Source organism: Miniopterus natalensis, chromosome 4 (genome assembly GCF_054644295.1).
Source record: "Miniopterus natalensis isolate mMinNat1 chromosome 4, mMinNat1.hap1, whole genome shotgun sequence".
Classification (NCBI taxonomy): domain Eukaryota; kingdom Metazoa; phylum Chordata; class Mammalia; order Chiroptera; family Miniopteridae; genus Miniopterus; species Miniopterus natalensis.
The window spans coordinates 85007732-85034042 of NC_142084.1; the positions used below are offsets into that span (position 1 = coordinate 85007732).

At 37.8% G+C, this 26311-nt stretch overlaps 1 protein-coding gene and 1 non-coding gene across 3 annotated transcripts; both read right to left on the reverse strand.

The window, feature by feature from the left end:
• Nucleotides 1-247: 247 nt before the first annotated feature.
• SOX30 (SRY-box transcription factor 30) lies at nt 248-21167 on the reverse strand. Of its 2 annotated transcripts, XM_087816093.1 has the most exons (5): nt 20159-21167; nt 18292-18531; nt 16760-16939; nt 9925-10423; nt 248-629 (listed from the first exon to the last, which is right to left on the reverse strand). In XM_087816093.1, the coding sequence occupies exons 1-5, from the start codon at nt 21165-21167 to the stop codon at nt 248-250; spliced, it is 2310 nt and encodes a 769-aa protein (XP_087672219.1). The 2 variants fall into 2 exon arrangements, with proteins under 2 accessions (XP_087672219.1, XP_087672220.1); XM_087816094.1 differs by lacking the exon at nt 9925-10423 and having other exon boundaries at nt 511-629.
• On the reverse strand, nt 15286-15483 carry LOC148093398 (U2 spliceosomal RNA). The gene has a single exon (XR_015714435.1). It is a non-coding gene; the product is annotated as a U2 spliceosomal RNA (small nuclear RNA).
• Nucleotides 21168-26311: the final 5144 nt, after the last annotated feature.

Sequence of the window (26311 nt, forward strand, 5' to 3'; positions counted from 1 at the left end):
TATGTTGATGCAAAATTCTGCCATAAAAATAAACTACTTTGTATCTTAAATATTCCTACGATGAAACATCAGGACTCCAGTTTCACTAATAAAAACTTTATGAAGGCATAAATTGCATTTGGTTTGACTCCTCAAATCATGGCTGAAAACTCTCAGCAAAGCATTCTAGGCTTTTTTTTTTCTCACACCAACTGACCCAGAATATATTTTAAGAAATGTTTATTTTCTGTGCATATTTGTTTTAAAATTATAAATTCCTGAGCACTTTTTCTTCTTTCTCCTCATCACTATCAGTGACGTTGACTTGCTGGATGCTAGAGGGAGCCGATGTAGGGGCCGTTAGGACGTTCTCCAAGACTCCGATGTCCAGCTGAGGCATGGGATTGAGGAATTCCTCCCCACTGTGGCCATGACTGTTATAGTACGAGGTCCCATCCATGCTCTCACAACTCCGAGAATCTTCACTGTGCGTGCGTTCATCTGGGTAGTCTCTGAAAGGATAATCTCTGTTTAAAGCTGAAAACATAGCCTCATGTTTTTGGTATCTGTCTTCATAATAACCAAGGCATTCTGGCATTGAACTTGGAAAATTTCCATAGCCAAAGGGAGGCCGACTATAAGGGCACGTGCTGCAGCAGAAAGACAAAAAAGGAATTAGATCATACCTTGCCTACATGTTGCCTTGCATACAGACTAACTGCTCAAGTTTAACTGCATCCTCTTTGGGGCCTGGAAAGTTCCCAAGACAACTTTCTGCTACCATGCCATGTACTCATTTGCTCCTTTACTACTGCTTAGCCCTAACATAAAATAAATGGCAAAGTAAGCTTGTGACTGACATACTCACTAGATATTATCTATTATCAGCCTTTGGTTTCTTTTTGACAGCCTTGATAAAGAAAAATTTTGCTTATCTAGGCCTTTCTCTCCTGATGCCTGACACTATGTAAGGTTTTGGAAATGCAGGCATGTGTGGTACCTTTTAAAAATGGACACTTAGTGAGCAGTGCAACAATTGTTCTTATGAATATTTTAAACAAAGCTTATGAGGAAAAATGTATAATTGGTTTGAAATCAAGGGCCCTTAGGGAAGCCCTGAAACAGAGGATAACACCTTAACTTTTTAACTGACATTCAATAATAAAGTAAATTAAAAACAGTTAACACCAGAAAGGTTTAGAACTGATATTAAACTGTGGTTTTAAAGATCTTTTCCAAAAAAATTTTTGGAGGTCAGGAATGTGAAGAATTGAAAAATTATCTGATTTATTTTAAAAGGCAAAAACACATAATTTTGTTAAAGGTAAATCTAAAATTTCTGCCATTCAAATCCATTTGTCATTAAAAACAATTTTAATTTTAAAGTATTCTCCCTTTCAAAGGCACAGAACAGGAATCCTAGGAAGAGGTATATATAGAAAGTCCAACCAAAACTTCCCTGGGCTCATGGACTCCATCTAGTGACAGATAACATAAACATAATGATCACTCAGCAAAACCTATGACCAGATGGGTGTTTCATTTCATGCTCCCACATTTTTTAAAAAAGTCAACTTTGTTTCCTTCCTTTTAAAAACATAAGTATGATCAACATCCTAGACTATCATCTCAAACTCTTCGAAAATATGGTTATATTCAGTGGATTGGTGTCTCACCCCCACATCTCCAAGTGCTAGGGACCTTGCCCATGTTAAATACCACAAATATGAGGCAAAGTTTCTAAAACGTTTCAGGTTTCTATTCCTACTGCCACATCCTCATTTGGGCATTTTAAGTTTAATTCATATGTCCTGAACAATTGTGCTCCCAGCTAGCTACCTGCACTGTTCAACCTTCAGGTCCCTCGATCTAGGGGGTGCTACCTCCTCTGCCAAGCATTCATGTCAGCTAGAAACAATTCAACCACTATTTTTTTCTAGTCTGAATGTAGGCAAGATACTATGCAAGGCTTGGCAGAGAATTTGTTTAAAACAGGTCTAAAATCTAGGTGTATACTAGGCATGTGCTAAAATCTAAAATGCAAACATCAGATGGCTATATTGGTGTGTTAGTGTTATACTCAGAGAACAAAAAAAGATCAGTTAAGACAAGGGTAATCATAGAAGGCTCAATGGATGAAAATGACTACCTATAGAAGCATCATGGTATAGTGGGAAAAGCATCAAACAGAATTATCAGAATAATAATATTAGCCAGCATCTAATAAGCATTTACTATATTTTCTAGCAGTGGCTAAGGAGTATATATGTTATCTTAAATATTCCTTAGAACCACTCTATGAGATAGGTACTATAATATCTCCCACCTTACAGATGAGGGAACAGAGCCTTAAAGAGATTAGGCAACTTGCTCCAAGTCATATGATTAGTAAGCAGTGGAACCGAATCAGGCGACCTGACTCCAGAACTTGTTCTCCGAACCCCAAGGCACATTCCCTAGATGCTAGTACTAGCTGTGCCAAATGCAAACCTGGTAATCTTTAGTAAATCTTAAGTTATCTGAGTCTTATGGCTTCCTTATATAACATAGAGATAATATTGCCTGTTCTGCCAACTTAAAAGGTCCATTAAAGGAACTTGGAAGATGATGTATATTGAGTACTTTGGAAACTAGAAACACTTTTAATGTATGAATAATTAGCCTTATAAGAAGTTACATTTAATAATGTATTGGTAAATACACACATACATGTACATTTTGCTTTCATTTTCAAAAAGGAAAAATGTAAAGACAAAATAAAATCTAATTAAAATGGTTACCTATAGGAAGAGAGAAGAGGAAAGGAGACAGGAAGAAAAGCTACACTTCTCAACATGTACCTTGTATTTTAGTTTAAAAGGCAAAAAACATGATTTTTTTAAAAGGGCAAATGTAAAATTTCTGACTTTGAAACTATATAAATATGTTATATAATTTTAAACAAATTTAATTTTAAAAAAGTAATCTCTAAAAATTGAATTAATTTCATTGGAATATCTCTGCTTTGAAACTATTGATACTGTTTTGAAATATACTCTCTTCATGTATATATGTGTATGTATATCAGAAAAAAAATGTTTGGTAGGATAAAGCAAGTAAGTGATGATTTTATTATCAAGAACCAAGATTTCTTGGGGGAAAGATGCTAGGCACATAAAATTAAAGAACTTAATTTGAAACTCTACAATATTACATTTATTCTGGAAATAGCAATATAAACTCAAATTTTTTCACTGAAAAAACCAAGATACCTTGTTAATTCAGTAGCAATAAGCATCCCTATTTCCCATATTTATATTTCTAAATATCGCTTTCAGTAAAGAAACTTGGACACCTGGGCAAAATGACTGATTCCAGGTCTGGTACAAATAAGGTACAAGTTGAGTCTGGGACATACTGGGCCAGAGAGAAAAAATGCTATCAAATCAAAGATCAAGGACACAGGAGCAAAGATGTAGCCAACTGGACAAAAAAAAAAAGTGGGGGGGGATTTGAGCATCAAAAGATATAATAAATAATGACTTTAAAGTATTAAAACATAACTAATATATAAAAACCCACTTGTTCATAATGATATTCCCAAAACAAAACAAGATTCATTAATATGTGGAAAGAGAAAGAGTTGATCTTATCCTTCCGAATTCTGGAGTAATCAAATAGTCGATGAGGTAAAGTTTTTCTTCATAAAATAATTCCAGCTAATGAATGAAGGAATATCAAATCAGAAAATCACCAGTTTGCAATCTCATCGGTCTAGGTAAGAATCATCATAGTTACTAAAATAATTACGCTGGCATTTCTCAACCTTAGGTGACCATTAGAATTACATGGGGAAACTTTTAAACAATACTGCTGCACAGGTTCTAATCCCCAAAGGTTCTGATTTGTTTGGTCTGAGGTCTTCTTCAAGTGATACTACTATACAGAAAAGACTTGAGAAGCACTGCTTTAGGTAGGGAAACTTAAGATCAGGTTGATAATACCTGAACCTACAGATCACTCTAACATCACTAATAAAAAAGACTTTATGCACCTCTTGATGTGATTCAATACAAAGTACAAAGCACTACCTATGAGATATTATTGCAAAAAAACATTGAACCTGAATCTAATCCAGTTACAAGATTTATTATTTTACAGGAAAAAATGGGTGATGGGGAAACATGTTAAATAATACCCAAAGATGTAATAAGCCAAATCCAGGACGTGGATAATTTCTTGTTTCTTCAATAAATACATGGTATTAAAAAGGCTTAAGAGACATAATCACATCCAATGTGTATTCCTTGCTTGGATCTTGTTTTAGAAAAACCAATTGTGAAAAGGCAGTTCCAAGACAACGGAGGAAAATTAAACAATAAGGAATTATTAATTCTTTAGGTATGAAAATAGTAGGAGGTCATTTTTTCAAATCCGTAACTAGTAAATATACATACTGATATATTTATAGGTCAAATTATATGACATCTGTAATTTGCTTTAAAATACTTATGACACTTTCTCCCAAATGTAGGAGGAAATAAATAAATGAAGGATAGCTAAAATGTTGGTAATAGATGAAGTTGGGTGATGGGTCCATGGAGATTACTCCATCTGCTTTGCATATGAAAATTTCTATAACAAAATGGTAAATAAGGCAAAAATAAAATATTATGCATGGCTTCTCTGACTTAATAATATGCATGTAAGTTTCCTCCATGTCTTTTCATGGCTTGATAGTTCATTTCTTTTTAGCACTGAATAATATTCCATTGTTTAGATGCACCACAGTTTATCTACTCACCTTATGAATAAAGCTGCTATAAACATTCACACGCAAGTTTTTGTATAGACATAAGTTCCCAATTCATTTGGATAAGAAATGTGATTGTTGAATCATATGGTAAGAGTGTTTTTAGTTTTGTAAGAAACCACCAAACTGTCTTCAAAAGGGGTTGTACTCTTGTGCATTTCACCAGCAATGAATTACAATTCCCTTTGCTCCACATCCTCACCAGCATTTAGTGTTGCCGGTGTTTTGGATTTTAGCAGTTCTGATACGTGTATATTTAAATTTGCAATTCCCTAATGATATATGTGGGGCATCTTCTCATATACTTAATTGCCATCTGTATATTTTCTTTGGTGAGGTGTCCATTCAGGTCTTTTGTCCATTTTTAATCAGGTTGTTTATTTTCTTACTGTTGAATTTTAAGAGTCCTTTGTATATTTTGGATAACAGTCCTTGGTCAGGTATACCTTTTGGAAATATTTTCTTCCAGTCTGTGGCTTGCCTTCTCATTCTCTGATACCACAGTGTTTGATATTGTAGTTTTGTAGTAAGTTTGAAATCAGGAATTGTGAGTCCTCCAATTTTGTTCTCTGTTTTCCAGATCGTTTCAACTATTGTGGGCCACTTACAATTCCATATGAATTTTAGGATCAACTTTTCCATTTCTGCAAAAAAGCCATTGAGGTTTTAAAAAAGATTGTATTGGTTCTGGAAATCACTTTGGGAAGTACTGCCATCTTAACAATATTAAGTTTTCCAATGCATGAACACAGAAATCTTCCCATTTAGTTAGGTCTTTAATTTCTTTCAGCAATGTTTTACAGTTTTGAGTTTACAAGTCTTGCACCTCCTTGGTTAGATTTATTCCTAAGTATTTTCTTCTTTTTGATGCTGTTGCAAATGAAATTTTCTTAATATCCGTTTTGGATTTGGCTCATTGTTAGTGTATAGAAATACAAATGAGCATCCTTGTCTTGCTCCCAATCTTAGGGGGGAAAGCTTTGGTCCTTCATCATTGCGTCTGAGTTTAAGTGTGGGCTTTTGATAAATGTCCTTTATCGTGTTGAAGAAGTTCCCTTTTATTCCTAGTTTGCTGAATAAGTTTGAAATTAGGAATTGATTTTTATCATGAAAAAGTGTTGGATTTTATCATGTGTTTTTTCTGCATCAATTGAAATGATCTGGTGGTTTTGTTCCTTCATTCTATTAATGAAGTCTGTTACGCTGATTTTCAGATATTGAACCACACATACATTCCTGGGGTAAATCTCACTTGTTCCTGGTTTTTAATCCTTTTACTATGCTACTAGATTCAAGGTGCTAATATTTTTTGAGTATATTTTACATCTATATACATAAGATATGTTGGTCTGCAATTTTCTTTCTTGTGATATCTGTGGCTCTGGAAACAGAGTAATGCTGGCCTTAGAAGTGTTTCCTCTTACACTTTTTATAAGAGCATGAGAGCAATGATGTTAATTCCTCTTTAAACGTTTGGTACTATTCACCAGTGAAGCTATCTAGTCCAGGGTTTTTCTTTGTTGGGAGGTTTTTGACTACTGGTTCAATATCTTCATAGAAGTCTGTCTGTTCAGTTTTCTGTCTTCTTAAGTCAGTTTTGTAATTCACGTATTTGTCCATTTCATCTTCGTTAACTAGTTGGTGTACAAGTATTCATTATATTCTTCTATAATCATTTTTATTCCTGTAAGGTCAGAAGTAATATAACCAATTTCATAATTAATTTTCATAATTTGTCTTCTTTCTTTTTTTTCTTAGTCTAGCTAAAAGTTTTGTCAATTTCATTGATCTTTCCAAAAGACCAACTTTTGTTTACTTTTCTCTACTTCATTAAATTCCCTATTGTTTTTCTATATTTTATTTATCTCTAATCATTATTTCCTTCCTTCTGCTAGCGTTGGATTTTCTTGCTCTTCTTTTTTCAGTTCCTTAAGGTGTCAAGTTAGGTTGTTGATTTGAGACCTTTCTTTTTAAATATAGGCCACTGCAGCTATAAACTACTCTATCAGCACTGCTTTCATTATAAAATCCCTTAAGTTTTTGTATGTTGTATTTTCATTTTCATTCATCTCTAAGTGTTTTCTAATTTCCTTTGTGATGTCTTATTGACCATTGGTTCTTTAAGGGTGTGTTGTTTAATTGCCATATATTTGCAAATTTTCCAGTTTTCTTTCTGTTACTGATTACTAGTTTCATTCCATCATAATTGGAGAAGAAACTTTGTATGATTTCAATCTTTTAAAGATTTTGAGACTTATTGTGTGATTTAACATATGGTCTATCCTACAGAATATTATCACTTGCACTTGAGAAGAATCTATATTTTGCTGTTGGATAAAGTATTTTATATGTATATATTTGGATCTAGTTGGTTTACAGTGTTGTACAGTCTTCTATTTCCTTACTGATTTTCATTCCATTATTGGATGTATGGCCTTCTATCCATTATTTAAAGTTAAATATTCACAAGTAACATTGAAAAGCTTAAACAAGACAAGGATGCCCACTCTTGTCACTTTTATTCAACATAGAGTTATTAGGCAAGAAAAAGAAATAAAAGACATTCAAATTGGAAAGGAAGAAGTAAGACTGTCTCTATTAGTAGATGGCATATTTATATAGAAAACCCTAAAGACTCCACCGAAACAGTGTTAGAACTAATTAATGAATTCAATAAATTTGCAGGATACAAAATCAATATACAAAAACCATTTGTATTTCTGTGCACTGACAACAAGCTATTTGAAAAATTAAGAAAACAATCCCATTTACAACTGCATCAAAAAAGATAAAATACCTAAGAATAAATTTAACCAAGGAGATGAAAGACCTATACACTGAAATTATAAGACACTAATGAAAGAAATAGAAGAAAACACAAATAAATGGAAAAATATTCCATGTTAATAGAGTGGAGTGAATAACAGTTAAAATTTCCACATGACTGAAAGCAAGCTACAGATTCAAGGCAATGACTATCAAAGTTCCAATGGCATTTTTTCAGATACAGAGCAAACAACTCTAAAATTTGTATGGAACCACAAAAGACCCCAAATAGCCAAAGCAATCTTGAGAAAGAACAACAAATCTGGAGGCATTACATGCCCTGATTTCAAACTATATTACAAAGCTACAGTAATCAAAACAGTGGCATAAAAACAGACACATGGGTCAATAGAATAAAATAGAGAGCCCTGATGTAAGCCCACATGTATATGATCAATTAACTTATGACAAAGGAGCCAAGAATATATGGGGAAAAATAATATTTCCAATAAATGGAAAACTACCACATGCAAAAGAATGAAACTGATAAACACAAAAATTATAACACAAAAATTAACTCAAAATGGATTAAAGACTTGAACATAAGAACATAAAACTCTTAAGAAGAAAACATAGGCAGTAAGCTCCTTCACATTGGTCTTAGTGATATTTTGGATTTGACACCAAAAGCAAAAATAAGCACATGAGACTACATCAAACTAAAAAGCTTCCACATAGCAAAGGAAATGATGAGTTCAGGTAGGTATTAAATTGTTCATATTTAAATTTCATATTTCTACATAGTTACAGCAGAAGGTATTCCATGTTAGCTAAGTCTATCACGTTTGTTTGAGGCCTTTAAGTTCTCTCCTCCATAAGATTTGGGCATGATTAGGGAAAATCAGTCCACAATTTCAATCAAATTCTTAAATAGGCCTATAACTCAAACAAAAGTAAAGGATAATTGCTTTTAATCTTTAATATGTTGCTTAAAGTTTTACAGTTAACAGTTAAGATGCTCTATATTCTCACAAATCTGGGAATTCTTTGGACTTACCTTCCCAAATATGTGTATGTATGTATGTGTATACAGTATATATACATACATATATATATGATATTTTCTATGTATTTCACTCTAACAAATTCCCATTTGTCTTTCATATCCTTTCTATATACACAAATGCAATAGACTTTTAAACATACTTATTTACTCAATGGTCAACAGAATAAAGATCCTAGATATCTATTTGTAAAACTATAAATACTTCGAGGAAGGGAAGGAAGAGGAGAAAGGTGAGGGGAGAAAAGAAGAACTAAGAACGAACCTAAGAAATTAACGTAGTAGAGGAGAGATGCTTCAATAAGCGCAGTATGAAGATGGTTAGGATCTGAAGGGAGGAAGATGTTAGCTCTCAGAGCTAGGGAGCAGCACTTCCCAGTAGATCTGTTTTATAAAATGACTCCTGATTAAACTAGCTAACCTCTTTGATTTTTATTTTAGATATAGAGGGCAAAATGGACTGCTTGAAAATATGTATATTTGATATATATTTATATAGTTGGTATGTATTAAATGTCATTTCAATTATGGTATTGAAATGACTGAATAATTCTACACATGAATGGATTAGATTAGAAGAGTATATTCTTTACAGAAGATTCTGTTATCAGTTGGGAGAAGAGACAATAGGAAAATTGGGAAGGAATCAATTAATTTTGTTATTTAGCCAGGCTGAATTTTACTGAAATATATTATCTAATCAAGCATAAATAAGATTATCCATTTCCTTGGGGAAATTATCATCATATACACACAGGTATAAGTTAGAAAAGCAATCAAACAATATTATAATTTATAAGGCTGGTCTTCTGTCTTGGAAAACTACGTGCGGCTTAATGTTTATAGCTGACAAACTGTTTTGACATTCTTAAATGAAATACACCAGACCTACCAACTCAGAATCTGCATTTTAACAAGATCACATGTGATTCATATACATATAAAATCTGAGAAACACAGCTCTATACAATAAGGGGAGGGTTCATGAGAAATTAATTGTAAGGTCCCTTACGAATTTCTCATGAAAAATCAGATCTGGCAACACTGGCAATATTGGCACCCACATTTCATGTGGCAATAGTCAGCTGGAGCTGAATTGCAGTTGCCCCATTAGATGGGGCATGCATTCTCTTTGGCTCCCCTAGTCCTCATCTAGCCCCCTTCGTTTGTTTATGTTAACTGCATGGCCCCTATTCAGCCTCTAAGTTAGATTCCAAGCAGAATTGAGGAAGTCCCTTTTTCAGCAAAAAAGAGATGCCTTCAGAGGTAAAAGTTCATTAGATGTTACATGTTTTTAGGTGAAAGAAAATAAAAGGTCATTTACCTTGATGGGAAGTAGTGAGGTCCAGGTAGGAAGTAAGGATGATGAAAAGAGAATCGCGGCGGTGACCCAAATAGTGTGGCTGGGTGGCCAAGGGGAGGGGTCTGGTAGACGTGTGAGTGTGGAAGAGGAGGAGCCTGGGGGATTGGAGCACTTCTGGGACAAGTGGAAACGGTGGTATACTCCTTGGGAGGCTGGATGGGCGAGGCTGCAAATCTGGCATGGGCAGTACTTGTACTAGTTGGAATCCTATTGGTGCTCTCCGGAGAGACAGGTGTGGGTCTCTTTACAGAGTGATTGGCTCCAGAATGCAGCTGATGAGTGTCCGTTTGGGAGGGCCCAGCAAAGCGCTGGGGTGAGAGTGCTGGGCGGAGGGGCAGGCTTGGAGCCTGGACAGCCACCTGGGTAGTAGTACTGGAGACTGCTGCAGGCTGAAAAAGTGTGATGGGGCTCAGGCGCTGGACTGCAGGTGTCGGTAACTGGATGGCAGGTGGGGCTTCACCTTCAGAAATAAAAAGAGCATAGGTCAGGCATTAATTGAGTCACTCCATGTTTTCCTTTTTTCAGTTGAATTTAATAAACTGTACAACCAGAAGCCTTCAGTAACCGCCTTCCCTAACAGCATCACCAATACTGATCCACTCTTATTTCCTTTATAGCATTTATTAGTCATCTTGTTTACTTATTTTATATTGTTTGGTTTCTTTTTCTCACCTAGATTTTAAGTGCCATGAGAAGAGAGGCCTTTTCTGTTTTTTCCCCTGCTATTATCTCCAGGGCTCTAAATTCTGCTAGACACCAAACAGGCGATTGGCACACTGTTTTTGATGAATAAATGAATAAAACTATTGAGTGATGGAATACAAGACAAATAGACACAATGCTGGCATGCATATGTAAATGTTTCTAAAAGAAATAATACGAAACTATTGACAGTGGTTACTTTTAAGGAGTGGTCTTCTGGGAGAGGAGGCAGGGCAGTGGAGCTGTAGGAAAAGCCAGACTTTCATTTTATACCTGTCAGTACTGTTTGAATTTTCTATTATCTAAACATATTCATTCTTTTCAATATTAATAGAGGTTTCAGTGTAGTGGCATGGGTCATTTTAATTTTATTTTGTTTAGTTCTACATATTAAACTAAATTATGGCATTTAATTTTTTAATTGAAAAAAACTAAAGAAACAATTAGTAAAATTATTTCCCTTTATTGCATTCAATGTGAATACAGCAGGAAATTCCAAGTGAGAACAGTACTTGCCACAGGTCAGTTTGTGACAGATATGAAAGGAATATTATTGCAGCAGGGCAGGACAGGTATGGCAGAATTTTTAAAGACAGGTAGGACAACACTGTATTTGATCTTTCTGTTCCAGAAGAAGCGAGGACTGCTGATTGAGTTACTAAATTATCCAAATGACACACTTAACCTAAATTTAACTAATCTTTTCCAAAGAAATATGGAAAGAAGCCATAGCAACAGAGTCATGATCTAGTTTATTCCAATGCAGTCAGATCTCTGTTAATACAGAAGATATAGTTCAAGGACAGACTCAATGGTTAGAAATGTCTCTCAGAGGCTAAAAGTAATGTGGATCTCCACTCAGCCTTGAACTTTCACTCCTTATTCTCTCCAGATAAGGCAGATAATATCCACCTTGAACCTGGAGGTAGGGAATTAAGGGATATATCCATCCATCTGTTTCAAGATAGCCCCTGGCCCAGTGAAGGAGAGGCAACACAGGACCAAGGTATAAGTGAAGCTGTCCTGATTCTCAGCTGATGGGGGTTACATGGAGACAGGCCTTAGTCAGGCCTTTCCTGATTAATCAAGAATAAAGTAATTTCCCTCCTCTTCGTTCCCTCAGAACCTGTAAATCTATCCCTTATTAGAAAAATATTATAAATCTTTATTATTATTTACATATCTCCCACCCCAACCACAATTATGAAACTGGGAGCTTGAGAGAGGAAATTGTTTTGTTCATGTTTATGTCACCACTACCTAGCACAGAACCCGATTCATAATTGCTAAGAAAGGTATGACTTGATGAAAGATAGAATAAACTAACAAGTAAGCCTATAGCTGATAGCACTTCTACCACTGATCTGGTATAAGGAGATGTGACCTCCTCTACACCACTATGAAACCAGGTTGACATAAAATCTCTCAAAGTTGAATTATTACTGCACTCTAGACATCAGCTCCTAAAAGCTACCTTTGATTCAGATTCTTTTCTCTATACTCATTACAAGAAGCTCTTAGTCCTCAGTAAAGTAGAATAGTCTTTCCAGGCAAAGGAAACATAAAATAGTAGCTGCACAGACCACTGCTTTCGTCTCAGTTACTGAATAAGGGACTCATCTTTTAGCTGATAACAAATATTCTTTTCTACCAAAGATACTTCTATAACAGAAGGGATACCGATGAGACATGGGTGTTAAATCATACATTATTTAATTAAACAAATATTCACTAAGTAACTAACATGTGTCAGGCTCTGTTTTGGTCTGAGGTAAAACATTACATAGATAAGAGAATTACATGGAAGTATAATGAAGATGTCCTAAATGTCAAAATTCAGGTTGCTAAGTAAGAGGAAGTGAACATCTGCATCAGTAATCTCTGACAAACTGTCAGTGAGTAGAAAAGACTTGGAGAAAAGGCAGAACCCTAATGTATCAAACTGTAGATAAGGCATGAAAAAAGACTAGCCAGTCACCTGTTTTCTCATCTTCTAGCTCAAGCTAGATTACATTTCCCAGCCTCCCTTGCAATTAGGAGTGGGCATGTAGCTAAGGATTACCCGATGGAATGTAAGTAGAAGTGATGTGCACCACCTCTGAGACTGGTCCATAAAAAGCTCTCAACACATCTGTACACCTAAAATGAACACAATGTTATATGTCAATTAATGAAAAAAATAAAGACTCTCACTCATGATCCTCCATGCTCTTTCCCTTTTGCAGGTTCATGTACAATACAGGGGCCTTGGATGCCACATATTAAAGATGGCAGAATCACAGGGTAGAAGTCTGAGTCCATAAACCACTCCGTGGAAAAGAGCCATCTACCAACCAGAAATACCTGTTTTAGACTTTACATATGTAAAAAGTAAACCATAATTGTGTTTATACTTTGCTGCTTGTGATAACAGCTAGCATTATCTAATCAGTATATGAGGCAAAGAGATGACAAAGACAAAAGAAAAAGTTAAAATTAATAGTTTTCAATAATCCCTGCAAATCTCCTGCTACCCACCCCAAAGAGGAAGAGTCCATTGCCTGTGCTGAATGAATGAAGAGTGCATTATTGGAAAAAACAGCTTTAGCAGAATACACAGTAAAATGAAATAAGCTTGAGTGAGAACCAAATAATGAACATAGGTTGCTAGAAAGTACATGAATTTTGCATATGAAATATTAGGCAATAATGATCAACATATTTAAATTTAATATCCTAACAAGAAAAGACAAAAAAAAATTCATCCGGAAGTTATTAGATTTTTGGAAATACAGATATTGGCTGGGGGGGAGGGGAAGGCTGATAGGGATAATTAAAATTAAAAATTCATAAAAAAATGAAGGTCACTATAATGCTAAAAACCCAGAAGGAAAAAAAAAAAGTACCTCAAAATCATCTTTTTTAAATGAGAAGCTTGTCCAAATGTATAAGACAGAGAAGCCAGTGTGTAAGTTAGATGCAAATGGAAATTAGGCCATCCAAAGGGAACTTGAAGGAGCCACATCTGAGGGACCTCGAAGGCAATACTAATTGATTCTTTAAATACTTTTACAGAAAGAAGAGAATCAGTGAAATAGTCATTACAATAAGAAAGGGAACTGAAAGAACAGACTCAATAAACTCCTTCCTACTAAAGACCTTAAGAATGTTTCTCACCCCTAATTCATATTCTTAGCATAGGTTTAGAATATGAGATCAATGGCAGCATAATGGTAAACTCACAGGTTCTAATCCAAATTGACGAAGTGAATATAACTAGATCTTAGGTGGCATTTACCTAAGAACTGGGTCAATACATAGTGAGAGAAACTCAAAGTTAGAACTAAGAAATATTAGATAAAGGAGATACAAATGGTCTCTCTGCCAGAGCACGTTTAGAAAGTCAACACTACTCCCAGCTATTAGAAATGGTGGCCTGGAGAACGATAGCTTGGCGAGTCTATTTTCCACATCTGAAAAGCTGGAAAAATCTATATAATATCTTAATGCACAAAGCTTGCTAGAAAAAAAGAAAGCTCCTTGTTTCTGTAAGAGGGAAATCATGCTTCACTGGCTTGATGACTTGGTGTCTTTCCTTTGTTTAGTCCTCACCCAAGTATATTTTTCCTACTGCTTTTCAGAGTGGAAGGGGGACAGGGGGGGAGAGATACACAGATATGAGACACACACAATTAGTTGCCTCCCGCTCATGCCCGGACCAGGGCTGGGGATCGAACCTGCAACCGAGGTACCTGCCCTTGGCCGAAACCAAACCCGGGACCCTTCAGTCCAGGGGTCAGTGCTCTAACCACTTAGCACACCGGCCAGAGCTTGATATCTTTCTTCCATTAGAACAAAGCAAACAAGGTTGACAAACAATATCAGCATTGCTTTATATTTAGAATATAATATAAAATTAGTTAAAGAAAGGGAAGATATAAAAATTCACAGAAGGTAAGAGATTAAAAGTATGATTCCCTTTGGGATTTGTACTATAACTTGTTCATATTTAAGTTTTATAAATGACTTAGAATATGATATATACAGTGAAATTTCCAAATATGCAAGTGATACCAACTCCTCTAATACAATGCCAAGCTGATGAGAACAAATTAAAAGAATATATTTCAAGGCTGTAAAACTAGGCAGCAGAGTAACAGATAAATCTCGACATTAACTATTAAGATATATATCTGGGGAAACAATTCCCAAACTATGCTTACAAGATAATGATCTCTATCATTTGAGTTTCAATAAAGGAATCTTTACTGATACTATACATCACCAAAAATAAGATATTATGGGGAGAAAAGCAAACAAACAAAGATTACCTTACCTTAGATTTAATTACTGTTGTGTATGACTCTGAAATGCTTCCTATAATTCTGTCTGCCATACTTAAATACAACATCATGGATGCAAGAACTCTGACAATATTAGAAGAAAATCTTCCAGTTTCTATCTACCCCATAGCTTTACTCAGAATTTTGCATAAAATTAATATAGTCTACCCTCGGTATCTGATGAAGACTGGTTTCAGGACCCCCGTGAATACCCAAGTCTCAGGATGCTCTAGTTTCTTATATAAAATGGGGTAGAGCTATGCATACAGTTGACCCTCCATATCCACAGACTGAAAACAGTATTTGCTATTGTTTGAATCCTGGATGCAAAACCAGCTGATAAAGAGGGCCCACCGTATTTATTTAAAAAAAAAATCTGCATATAAGTGGATATTTGCAGTTCAAACCTATGTTGTTCAAAGGTCAACTGTACATTATACAAAACTGATAAGAACACATACTACAGTTGATTTTAGCCAAAAGGCCGAGAAGCGACTGTACATTACATAAAACTGTCAGCTGCCTCAAATAAGAACACTGCTAAATCTGTCCCTGGGCAAACATATAGCAATTAACAGTGAAGAAGAGCAGATGGAAGGGGGAGGTCTTAGACAAAGAGATTAAGAGAAGATAGATTGTGAGAGCAAAATCATAAATAAGTAAGTTAACAAAAGCATAGTTAAGCCAAGGCTTAGAGAAGATACTGCAAATAGTGAAGGGTAAAAGTGCCTGGCAGGGTTGGGAAAGAATAGGGATATAGGATCAGCACTTTCTGCATCTTTCTTTTCAACCTACACATCTTGAATGTGGCTTTGTTGCTATCAATTGCTAAAATGTTATATTTTTTTAAAGGTGAAAATGCATAAGATTCTAATAAGTCAACTTTCAAGATATCTAAACCTCTTAGCACATAGGGGTGGCTTTATTACCAGAAGGTTCTGAGCAAGTAGCTTTACGTAGTGAATGTATAAAGCTCTACCTTGTTTTGGAAAACAAACCAATGATGGATAACAAGTTGTTAAGATACTAGATATTGGATTCTTTTTTAAAAATATGTTTTTATTGATTTTAGAGAGAGAGAAGGGGAGAGGGATAGATAGAAACACTGATGTGAGAGCGAATCATTGATTGGCTGCCTCCTGCACAACCCCTACTGGGGATTGAGCCCACAACCCGGGCATGTGCCCTGACTGGGAATCGATCTGGTGACCTCTTGGTTCATGGGTCCACACTCAACCACTGAGCCCCACCAGCTGGGCAAGATACTAGATTCTGAATTTGGGGTTCTTAAATGCAACAGGTAAAAATGTTGTAAAGAACTGATTAAAAAGGAGAAATTTAGGGAAAGCCAATATAATGAACCAAATATTTGGTAGAAAATAGATTAGTTCCATTCCTTTTCTAAAGCAGCAAGCTAAATTCCAGGACAGGGTGCCTCATACCCCATTAGTACGGCATTCTTTTATGCTGGTAGTAAAAAGACACTCTGATTTCCCACTGAATGACCTCAGTCATTTCCTGCATTATCTGCCTAATCTATGGGCTCATCCTAATTTGCTTAAAAGGTCTGAGGTTTTACACATGGGATATTTGCTGGCAAACCAAGTTTCTTGATATCTACTGAAAATTGTCCTCCGATTTAATGTTTTTACTCCCCCTCCCTTAATACTGTTTTTCTAAATTCTTTAGCTAACAGAAACAAAATTTCAACTTGAGGCAAAATTGTCACACAGCTATTTAAAAATTCATAATCTACAATAAAGCCAACTCACCAACTGGATGAATGATGGTGTTCTGCAGGCTGGGAATCACCACAGAGTAGGCAGGCGAGCGATAAGGGTAAACTGCTGCAGGATTTGTCGAGGTGATATTCTGTGTGGTACCAGAAAATACATTGGAAACACTGAGAGGGAAGCGTTTTCGCTTCCCTGGCCGAGGCTGATAAACCCAACCTATAGAAGAAGATAAACTATTTTAAATTTGAACATATAGACCCTATTTAGCCTTTAAATAGTTCTTTATATACAGGGTAGGGCAAAAGTAGGTTTACAGTTGTGAGTATGTGAAGCAGTTCACTCTTGTATTATTATTTATTGATTATTGTATTATTTTCCATACCAACAACTGTAAACCTACTTTTGCCCCACCCTGTATTAAAAGTCCATAACACTTCTAAGATTTAAAAAAATAAGTTATTGTATAAAGTATATTTTCCAGCTCTATGATACTATTTCTATGCATTTTAGCATATATATCCACATAGCTCCTAACCAGTGGTCAACCGTGTAAGCGGTAATTCAAAGAGTAAAGTCAAATGTCTTACATCAAACACATGGAATCTTAGTAAAATCAACATTAAAGGCATTGAGTTTGAATCCCAAAGCTTTTCCTCTACCTATAAAACAATGCCCCAGTAAGACAATATTCATCTCCTCCTGTTTCCTTACTTTCTCTAAGATACAATTGTCTGTATCTTACACTAAAACGGTGACTAATGAGCAATCACTAGTTTTATGCCTAGTTTAGGAAGAGTCCCTCACTTAGACTTGGCAGTCTCCAAGTCTACAAACAATCTAATTTCCTTCCAAAGTCAGAAGAGTGGAGTTATGTCAGTTATAGCTACAGTATAACCAGGAGAATCATCACTGCCTCTGACACCCCACCCCCAGAACCGCTGTGCTCATACTTTAGGAAAAAATAATTACTTTTCTACCATGCATAGTCATACTGGCTGCTATTCACTGTGCATTTACCCAAGCTTAATCTTAATGTCCTCACTGCTGGGGAAGAAATCAGAAATCATTTCAAACTACATCGTGGTGAGGATAAATCTATCGATCAGAAAGCAAGACTATGTTCTGATAATCATATAATATTTTGAAAAACCATGGTGTTAATCCCTGCATTCTCATTGTCTTTAAGTGTGCACTGCATTTTTTTCTACTGCTATAGTTTTAAAACTTTGTCTTCTAGTATTTTTACAAAATTATAGCCTAGAACTCTGGAACTTTTACCTTCATAAGTTTATATTTATATATTTAATCAAAACCACAGTAAAACTGTATGTCTCCTGGCTTGTATTAGTTAACAAATAAGAGACCAGATATCCCTCTAATTGGTTTTGTTTAAGGAAACTTATGCCCAGTATCAATTTAATCATTAGTATAGTTAGCCATGGTTCTTTACTGTACGTATCAGATTTTAAAAAAAGATTACATACTTTGTCTTTCAATCTCAGCCTAACCTAATCTTTACCTAAATAAATTAATTTAAAAGAAATTAGAAGCTTTGTTCATTTGATTACCAGGAAATTCCTCTCTGTGCTTTTCTTTAATCTTTTGCGCTTCATCATAATAAGGTTTCTTTTGCTCTTCACTAAGTTTGTTCCACTCTAACCCGAGCTGGACACTGATTTCTGCATTGTTGGCTGCTGGGTTAGCTTTGGCTAGTGCTGGCCGGTGGATCCTTGCCCAAACCATAAATGCATTCATGGGTCGCTTCACATGACCATTTCTGTCCTTACTGAAGGGAGTATCTGGTATTCCTACATGACAAAAATTAAGAGACTAAATTAATGTGTTTCACACACACACATGCAACTTTAAAGTGAAATGCACCTCCATTTATATTTATTTTTTAATATCTAGAGAAAATATACACTTGAATAAAGTCAAAGAACTGCCTGTGTTCCAGAACTCCTCACTACCCCTGAACTCAGCATTCTAAACAGTAGTTTAGAATGACTCTTCTTTTCCTCATAATAATATTGTTTAAGATATTATGGAATAATGTTGAAGGCAGTAAACTGCTGGCTTATTACTTCTTTGAACTTTATCAATACCTCTAATAATCAGTAACATTTAGTTTATATCCCATTAAAAATATTCTATTAATGGGGGACAAGAACTATGACTTATTGATGACTATAATCCCAGCACTAGGTAGGTGTTCCCAAGATATTTAAAGGAACTCATTTACATGCCACTGTAGTGCCCATTCAAGTAAAATATTTATAATATTATAATATTTATATATTAGTTGTATTTCATTATGAAAGAAGCTCCTGCCAAGATGGATCATCAACGCTAGTCCCATGTCCTGGGAGAAAAATAAGAAAAATGCTTTTGAAGAGCCACAGATCCAGCTGAAATTACAACAAAGTAAGTTGACCGAATTCATATCTCTTACATAATTCATCAAAAACCACCATCTATAAACTTTTTATACTATTTCTCTTTTAGGGTTACTTGATATATAAAAAAATTTAAATGCACAAAGGATGAAATAAGTATTATAAAGAAAGCTTTCCCTTTCATTAGAAAATAAAAATAACATTTAAAAACTACTGAAGATTAAAGCAAGAGGGTGAAGTAAGGAGAAATAATCAGTAAAGAAAATAACAAAAAAATATATAAAAGTTAATGAAAACATGAAGATTAATATGACTTCTCATGACATTCATTGGCATAGTGTTTCGTCTGAATTAAACCTTAAAATAATAATTTTCTAACTATGTATTTGGAAATAATGGATAGAATAAAATATCTACTTGTAGTTACCACTGTAACTATAGTCACTTCTTTGAAAACAATTTTTCTAGCTTATTCTACAGTATTTTCATTCTCCAAGTTTCTCTAAGTCCTCAGGTTTCATTATACTAAAATGTTACTTAATCATGTACTGTTTTCCCCCAGAAAAATGTTTATTATTCATTTTTAAAGAAAAACCACCTCTAAATTCAGTAAAACTTTCCTTTTTAATAACCATTTTTTCATCAAACTCTATTTCTTTTGCTTCTTGATACACGTAAAAATATTGAGTTCCTATAGTAATTTAAAATGTTATCTGTAGCATCTAAACTGAGGGCTTTGTATTATCTAACAAAAATATTTCTTTTTGTGTGTGTGTAAACATTAGTCACATAGAAATCTCAACTTCACAGGGCCTTAATACAGATTTTTTTAAAAATGTTTGGTAATCTTGAACATGTTAGTGTATTTTACTGGTATATGTACACGTCAATCGGAAGTGATACCTGTGCAGACTTTGCCCTGAAAAGAATCAGTTCCATGATTTTATTTTTCTATTTTTAGGCTTCTGAACTGCTGACATGTCAGCTATGAGGCAACATAGACGAAATCTGAAAACCACATTCCCCTGCCGTCTAATACCTGCATCTGAGGGAAGCACGGTGAGCGGGACATCTTTGGTTTCAATTTTTACGGAAGGCTCCAGTAGGGATTGCATTTTAATAGGCACTGGTGTCAAGGGGACCTTGGTCAATCGTATCAGCTCTGAAGGTGGAGGTCCCTGAAATTGGATCTGGGCCCCAGGGGAGACCGTGTGGAGAGTCAAAGGGATCCTGAGATCCTGCTGGTGCGGCCCAAAGGCGCTGGACGGCTGGGCCAGGAGGACCTCCTTGCTGCCGTGGACCAGCCCATTAGACGCGGGCTCCCGGTCGAGTCTGCAGTCCTCGTGGAGTCGCTCGGGCTCCTCCGTTTTGATGATTCTTTCTCTAATGGCCGTCAGGCTTTTGCCTTCCCCGCCTTTCTCCGCGTCCCTCATGACCTCCTCCGCCTCCAACTTGCCCTTCTTCGGGTCCCCTCGGCGACTCTCCAGGGCCGACGCAGCGCCTTCCCCCTTGGCCGTCCTGGAGGCCCGCGGGCTCGCCTCGACGGCCCTCCGAGGTCCCCCGGAGGGATCCAAGCCGGGCCCCAGCTCCTGCTTCTCTGTCTTGACCTGCAGCGCCCGGGTCTGCACCGGGTGCAACTCGGGCCTGCAGGGGGCGCCCTCGGAGGCGGGCGGTGGCGGCAGCAGCAGCAGCTCGGGCCTCAACTGCAGCAGCCGCGCCTGCGCGGGCGAGGCGGCGGGGTCTTCGTCCCTGGCCTGAGGCGGCGGTGGCCCTGGCGGCAGCAGCAGCACCTGCTCTGGCTTCACCTGTAGCAGCCGCCGTGCCGATGGCTGTAGGCTCGACGCCGGTACCTCCCCGCACGGCGAAGCCACGGTCGCAATGGCGGCCGCGCAGGGCGCTGGGGGCGACGGAGGGGCCTCCGCGGCCGCTGCCCGAAAGGGGGTGCCCTCGACCAGCAGCTGGGGCGGAGCGGGGCGCAGTGGACGCGGCGGGGTCGCCCGCGGCAGTTGGCGTGGCTGAGGCGGCGGCTCGGGCCTGGCTCTCTCCATGGGCGCAGGGGAACGCCCCGGCCTGGTCCCGGACCGGATTGTGATCTCAGCCGTTTGTTGGCGACCTTCCCCCTCCCTCTTTCGGTTAAGACCCTTCCAAGGCCTTTGCTACCCAGAACCCCGCGCGGTTCAAAAAGCAGACTTTGTCGGTGCCTTGCCCAATCACAAGCGTCCCAGTTCCGCTGTACCGCCAATCACAGGCGCGCTCTCCGGCTCCTCCCGCCCTCCACTCTGGCCTTGTGCGGAGCCGTCGAATCACCCGCGATGGCGGCGGCCGTGGCACGTGCTGCCCATTTTCCCCATTTTCCCGACTCTCCCTTTCATCTGCAGTTCTCTTGTGGCCGTTGCCCTTGGTTACCCCTCCCCCGCTCCGAGCGCCCGGACAATGGTGTCGCCCAGGTAACTGCGGGGTTCTGCGCCGCTGACCTCCCAGGGGGTAAAGTCGCCTGAGCCCCCTACGTGGTCTGGGGAACCGAGCCTGGTACGTGCGGTTTGTTTGCGCTGCCAGGATACACGACAGACCCCGAGGGTCATGGGGGCCTTTGGATCTATGCCAAGAGGAAAAGGGGGAAATTTTGCAAGGTCTCAGTAACTCCATTAGTTGATCCCCTTGCTGGGAAGGGTGTTCGGCTCTGTGCCATTGTGCTAAACGTTCATCACCAGCCCTGTAGGCCCGACTTGCACATCTCAAGTTCATCCACTTCTTTCGGTTTCCTCGCCATTGCTCTGTTCCCAGGTCCCATCACCTCCCTGGATACGGCTATAGCCCTGTAAATAGTCTCCCTGGGTTTCACTCTTGGCCCCTATACTCCAGGGATCTTACAAAAATACAAATCTAGTGCTGTCGCACACCCCTCTCCTAAATCTTTCCATGGCTCCCCATTGACCAGCTGATAAAGGGCTAAGATAAAGACCTTTACTTGGCAAAGTCTATAAAGCCCCAAATAGCTTGGACTCTAGTACGACTCCTACTCACCATGGTAGCTCTGGCCCCGGGGGGGTCCAGCCACACAGGCTTCTCATCGTTCTCTCTCCTCCCTCAAAGGCCTTTGGATATGTCCCCGGTGCTAGTCCTCCCCTAACTCCTCCAGCTCATCTTTCATACTGAGCTCAGCTGGCGCATCCTGAGAGGAGCATTCTCTGACTCTGAAAATCAGGTCAAATCCTTATGTAGTCATACCTCCGTCACTTCTTTTAAAGTTCTTACCACAATTCGTAAGTGTATATATATATATAAAATCACCAAGGAAAAGGAAAAAAATCTTCAATTAACATTTGCTGCATTTCTAAGTGATATCCCAACTAAAAGCTACAAATTTATCTTGAAGCAGGCGATACTTTTTAACCAAGACAAGTTATCTCTGAAAGAAGACCTGCCCCAATTCTATTTCTAATCTCTGCTGTTAAATGTGGCAAACAGGAGTTCTTAGACCTGGCAGGTACACAAGGGCAGTGGTTCTCAAACTTTTCTGTCGCAGGAAACTTTTATACCCACCAAAATGATTGAAGAGCACAAAGAGCTTTTACTTATGTGGTTTTATCTATCAATATTTGCCATGTTATAAATAAAAACTGACAACTTTAAAAAATATTTAGCGATCAATTAGTTTAAGATATCAATATTAAACCCATGACATGTTAAGATAGTTTGATACTAAAACTATATTTTCCCCAAAATTAGAAGAGTCACATTGTGAATCTAATGTCTGGCTTAATTAAAAACAAAAACAGTTATATTTTCATGTCTGTTTCTGCTTTCAATCTGTCGTGATTCACGTGTGTGTAGGCTCTAGAAAGCTTCATTGTACATTCATGAGCGATTACAGTGAAAAAGGCAAATATTGTCTTAGAATTATTATGAAAATTGTATTAACCTAGCAGATTCTCTGAGTCAGTCCCTGAACCACACTTTGAGAACTGCTGAACTGGGGTTTAACTGATGAAGCCAAGTATGGGCATAAACAAAGGCTGATAAAAGAGGCGGAGAAATAAATCAAGTTGGTGTTGATTTCATGCAAGATCAGTTAGTCCAATCTGAATTAGTAATTCAAAAAAAGTGCTATGACAATCCTCTGTGACCGCAGTGCAAACAGCATATGGGGAGTATGTTTTCAGCAGAAAGCAATCTTTTTCTTAATCAAAAACAGCTTTATTGAAGTTTGATTTATATGTCATAATGCATAATTATGCATTAATAAGTTATATGTCATAATTTATTAAAATTCAGTGAGTTTTAATAAATTTATAAGGTTGTGTAACCAGCACTATAGTCCAGTTCCAGAACATTCTTTTTCTTGACAATGTTTTGTAATTCCCAGTGAACAGTTCTACACTTCTTTTGTTAAATTTATTCCTAAATATTTTTTATGCTGTTGTGAATGTAACTATATTTAACTTCATATCTAGTTGGTTGTATATTGATACTATGGTTATATTTTTGTGCCTTATTGCACTGTATAGAAGCTCCAGTTCAATGTTGAATAGAAGTGGTGAGAGAGTGGACATCCTTGTTTTGTACTCAATGTTAGGGGAAAAGCATTGTCTTTGATCTTTAAGTTTGATGACAGTTGTAGGTTTTATGTAGTAGTTTCCTTCTGTTCCTAGTTTGTGTAGAGCTTGGTCATGTATGTTTGTTGGATTTTATCAAATGCTTTTTCTACATCTATTGAGATGGTCAAATGGCTTTCTACTTTATTCCAGGGGTCAGCAACATTTTCCGGAAAGGGCCACATAATAAATATTTTCTGGTTTGGTGAGCTATGTGATCTCTGTTGCAACCAGTAAACTCTGTTGTAGAGTGAAAGCAATTATAGACCACATGTCAATGAATGGGCATGATTGTGTTTCAATAAAACGTAGTTTACAAACAAAAAAGGCATGCCAGATTTGGCCTGTGGGCCATGGTTTGCTGACACCTGCGTTAGTCTATTAATAGGTTTATTACATTATTAGACATTCAGATGTTAAGCTAACGTGCATTCCTGTATAAACTTCACTCGGTCATGACATGTAATACTTTCTATGCATACTGGATCCAATTGCCATTCCTTTAAGAGTTTTAGCTTTTATATATAGGAAAAGGCCAGCAAACAACAAACAAACTCTGAAGGAGATGGGTAGCAAGCTTCCCCAGAATCACAGAAATCCCCTTGAAAACGAGGGAAACATTTCTGCCAGGAACTGAAAACAGATCCTTATTTTTCTGGGAAGCTTGCCCCCAGGAGAGTTATGGCCTTAAGAACAAGTGTGAAGCATTAGCACAAAACAAAGCCATTTGTTCTTGCGCATTTTATGGTTTCTACTGATCACCATCTTTCACACCTGCCTTTCTGTAGCTCACAATAAAAATCCCTGGATGGTGAGGAGGGTTGTTGTAGCTTCTCCAGAGCCTCAACACTCTGCATCTCCACCTAAATTCTACATTCTTTGTGTCTCGAGTTTTCTTCGCGTCCCGCGAGGACAGCATTTATATTCATGAAAGGTACTGGTCTGTAGTTTCTTGTGATGTCTTTGCAGTTTTGGTATCAGGGTAAAATAAGCTTGAAAATATTCCTTTCTCTTCTATTTTTGAAAGGGTTTGCGTTTGTGGGTGTGTGTTTTTTTAAGGGAAACTAACATTTATTTAGTGCCTACTGTACATGACTGGCCTTGTGCAAGGAGTTTTCATCTACAGCGTTCCATTTAATCCTCACACCAACCTTGTGAGGTAGGTATTATCCTCATTTTTGTCAGACAAGAAGTATGAGGCTCAGAAAGGTTAGGTAGTTTGTCCAAGGTCACACTACTAGTTAGAATGTTTCCTCTTTCATTCCTAATCTCGGTAGTTTGTATCTTTTCTCTTTCTTTCTTGATCATTTTAATAAAATTTCATCAACTGCATAGATCTTTTCAAAGAGCCAACTATCAGTTTCCCTGATTTTAATTGTTTTGCTGGTTTTAAAAAAGTTGTTTCTGCTATGGTCTTTGAACTTGAATTAGGAAATAATTCTCCCCAAGCAAATTTTTACTCAAAAATTAATAGGCCCTGACCCTAGTGGCTCAGCTGGTTGAGCATAGTCCCATGCAGCAAGAGGGTCACTGGTTCGACTCCAGATCAAGGCGCATGCCCAGGTATCAGTCTCAATCCCCAGTAGGGAGCATCCAGGAGGCAGCCCATTGATGGTTCTCTCTCATCAATGTTTCTCCTTTTCCTTTCTTCTCTCTCTAAAATCCATACGAACTTTTTTTTTTAAATCCTCACCTTTGCATAGGCAGGCTCTTCCCTCTTGAAGGCAATGTGTCCACCAGTGTAATGATTGTAAGAGGAAAAAAGACTGTTTTCCCCAGTCGTTCTAGCAGAGTGTCAGACTGTCTCATTGACCTGGTGTGGATCTGGGGCACATCTCTGAACCAGACTGGCCAGGTCTCGGTCATTGGGAGGCCACCAAAAATATTTGTGCACGTGTTCAATGCAAAGAGGACAAGCAGGGGCTGAAATCCAGTGCAGGGCATACTTACCATTCCTTTGACTGGTACATGCTTATGTCTGCAGGAGAGGGGGGCCGTTTTGTAATTCACAGTGAGACACTACAGTGGTCTTGATCATGTGCTCGCCTCAGAGCAAAGGTGAGATGGGGTTATCCCCCATGAACCAAATGGTCTGGGGCTGGGGAAAGGACAGTTGGGTACCATTGCCAGAAGACAGAAAAAGGGATGCTGGGCAGGCAAAACTACAACTTCAGAACCATGCCAGAACTAGGCAGTTTATTCCTGGAAACAATACTGAACATTACTTCCAGCCAGAAATTTGATTAGAGTGGTTTAGGGTGGGGAAGGAGACTTTAGAGACAAATTATTCCTTCTTCTTGTCCCTTCCACCGTGAATTTCATTTGCATAATACAGCTCTTAGTGCAAATGAAATGAGTCAGCATCAGGGAAGACAAACTGAAATATGACATCTATAACAAAGGCAATTACTTTTCTTCCTGTCAGCCTCAGTGAGTGATTTCCTAAGTATAAATTAAAAAACAACAGAGGTCAGCCCTGGCCGGTTTGGCACAGTGGTTAGAGCACCAGCCTGTGGACTTAAGGGTCTCGGGTTCAGTTTCAGTCAAGGGCAAGTACCTCAGTTGCAGGCTTGATCCTCAGCCCTGTGCCATCAATG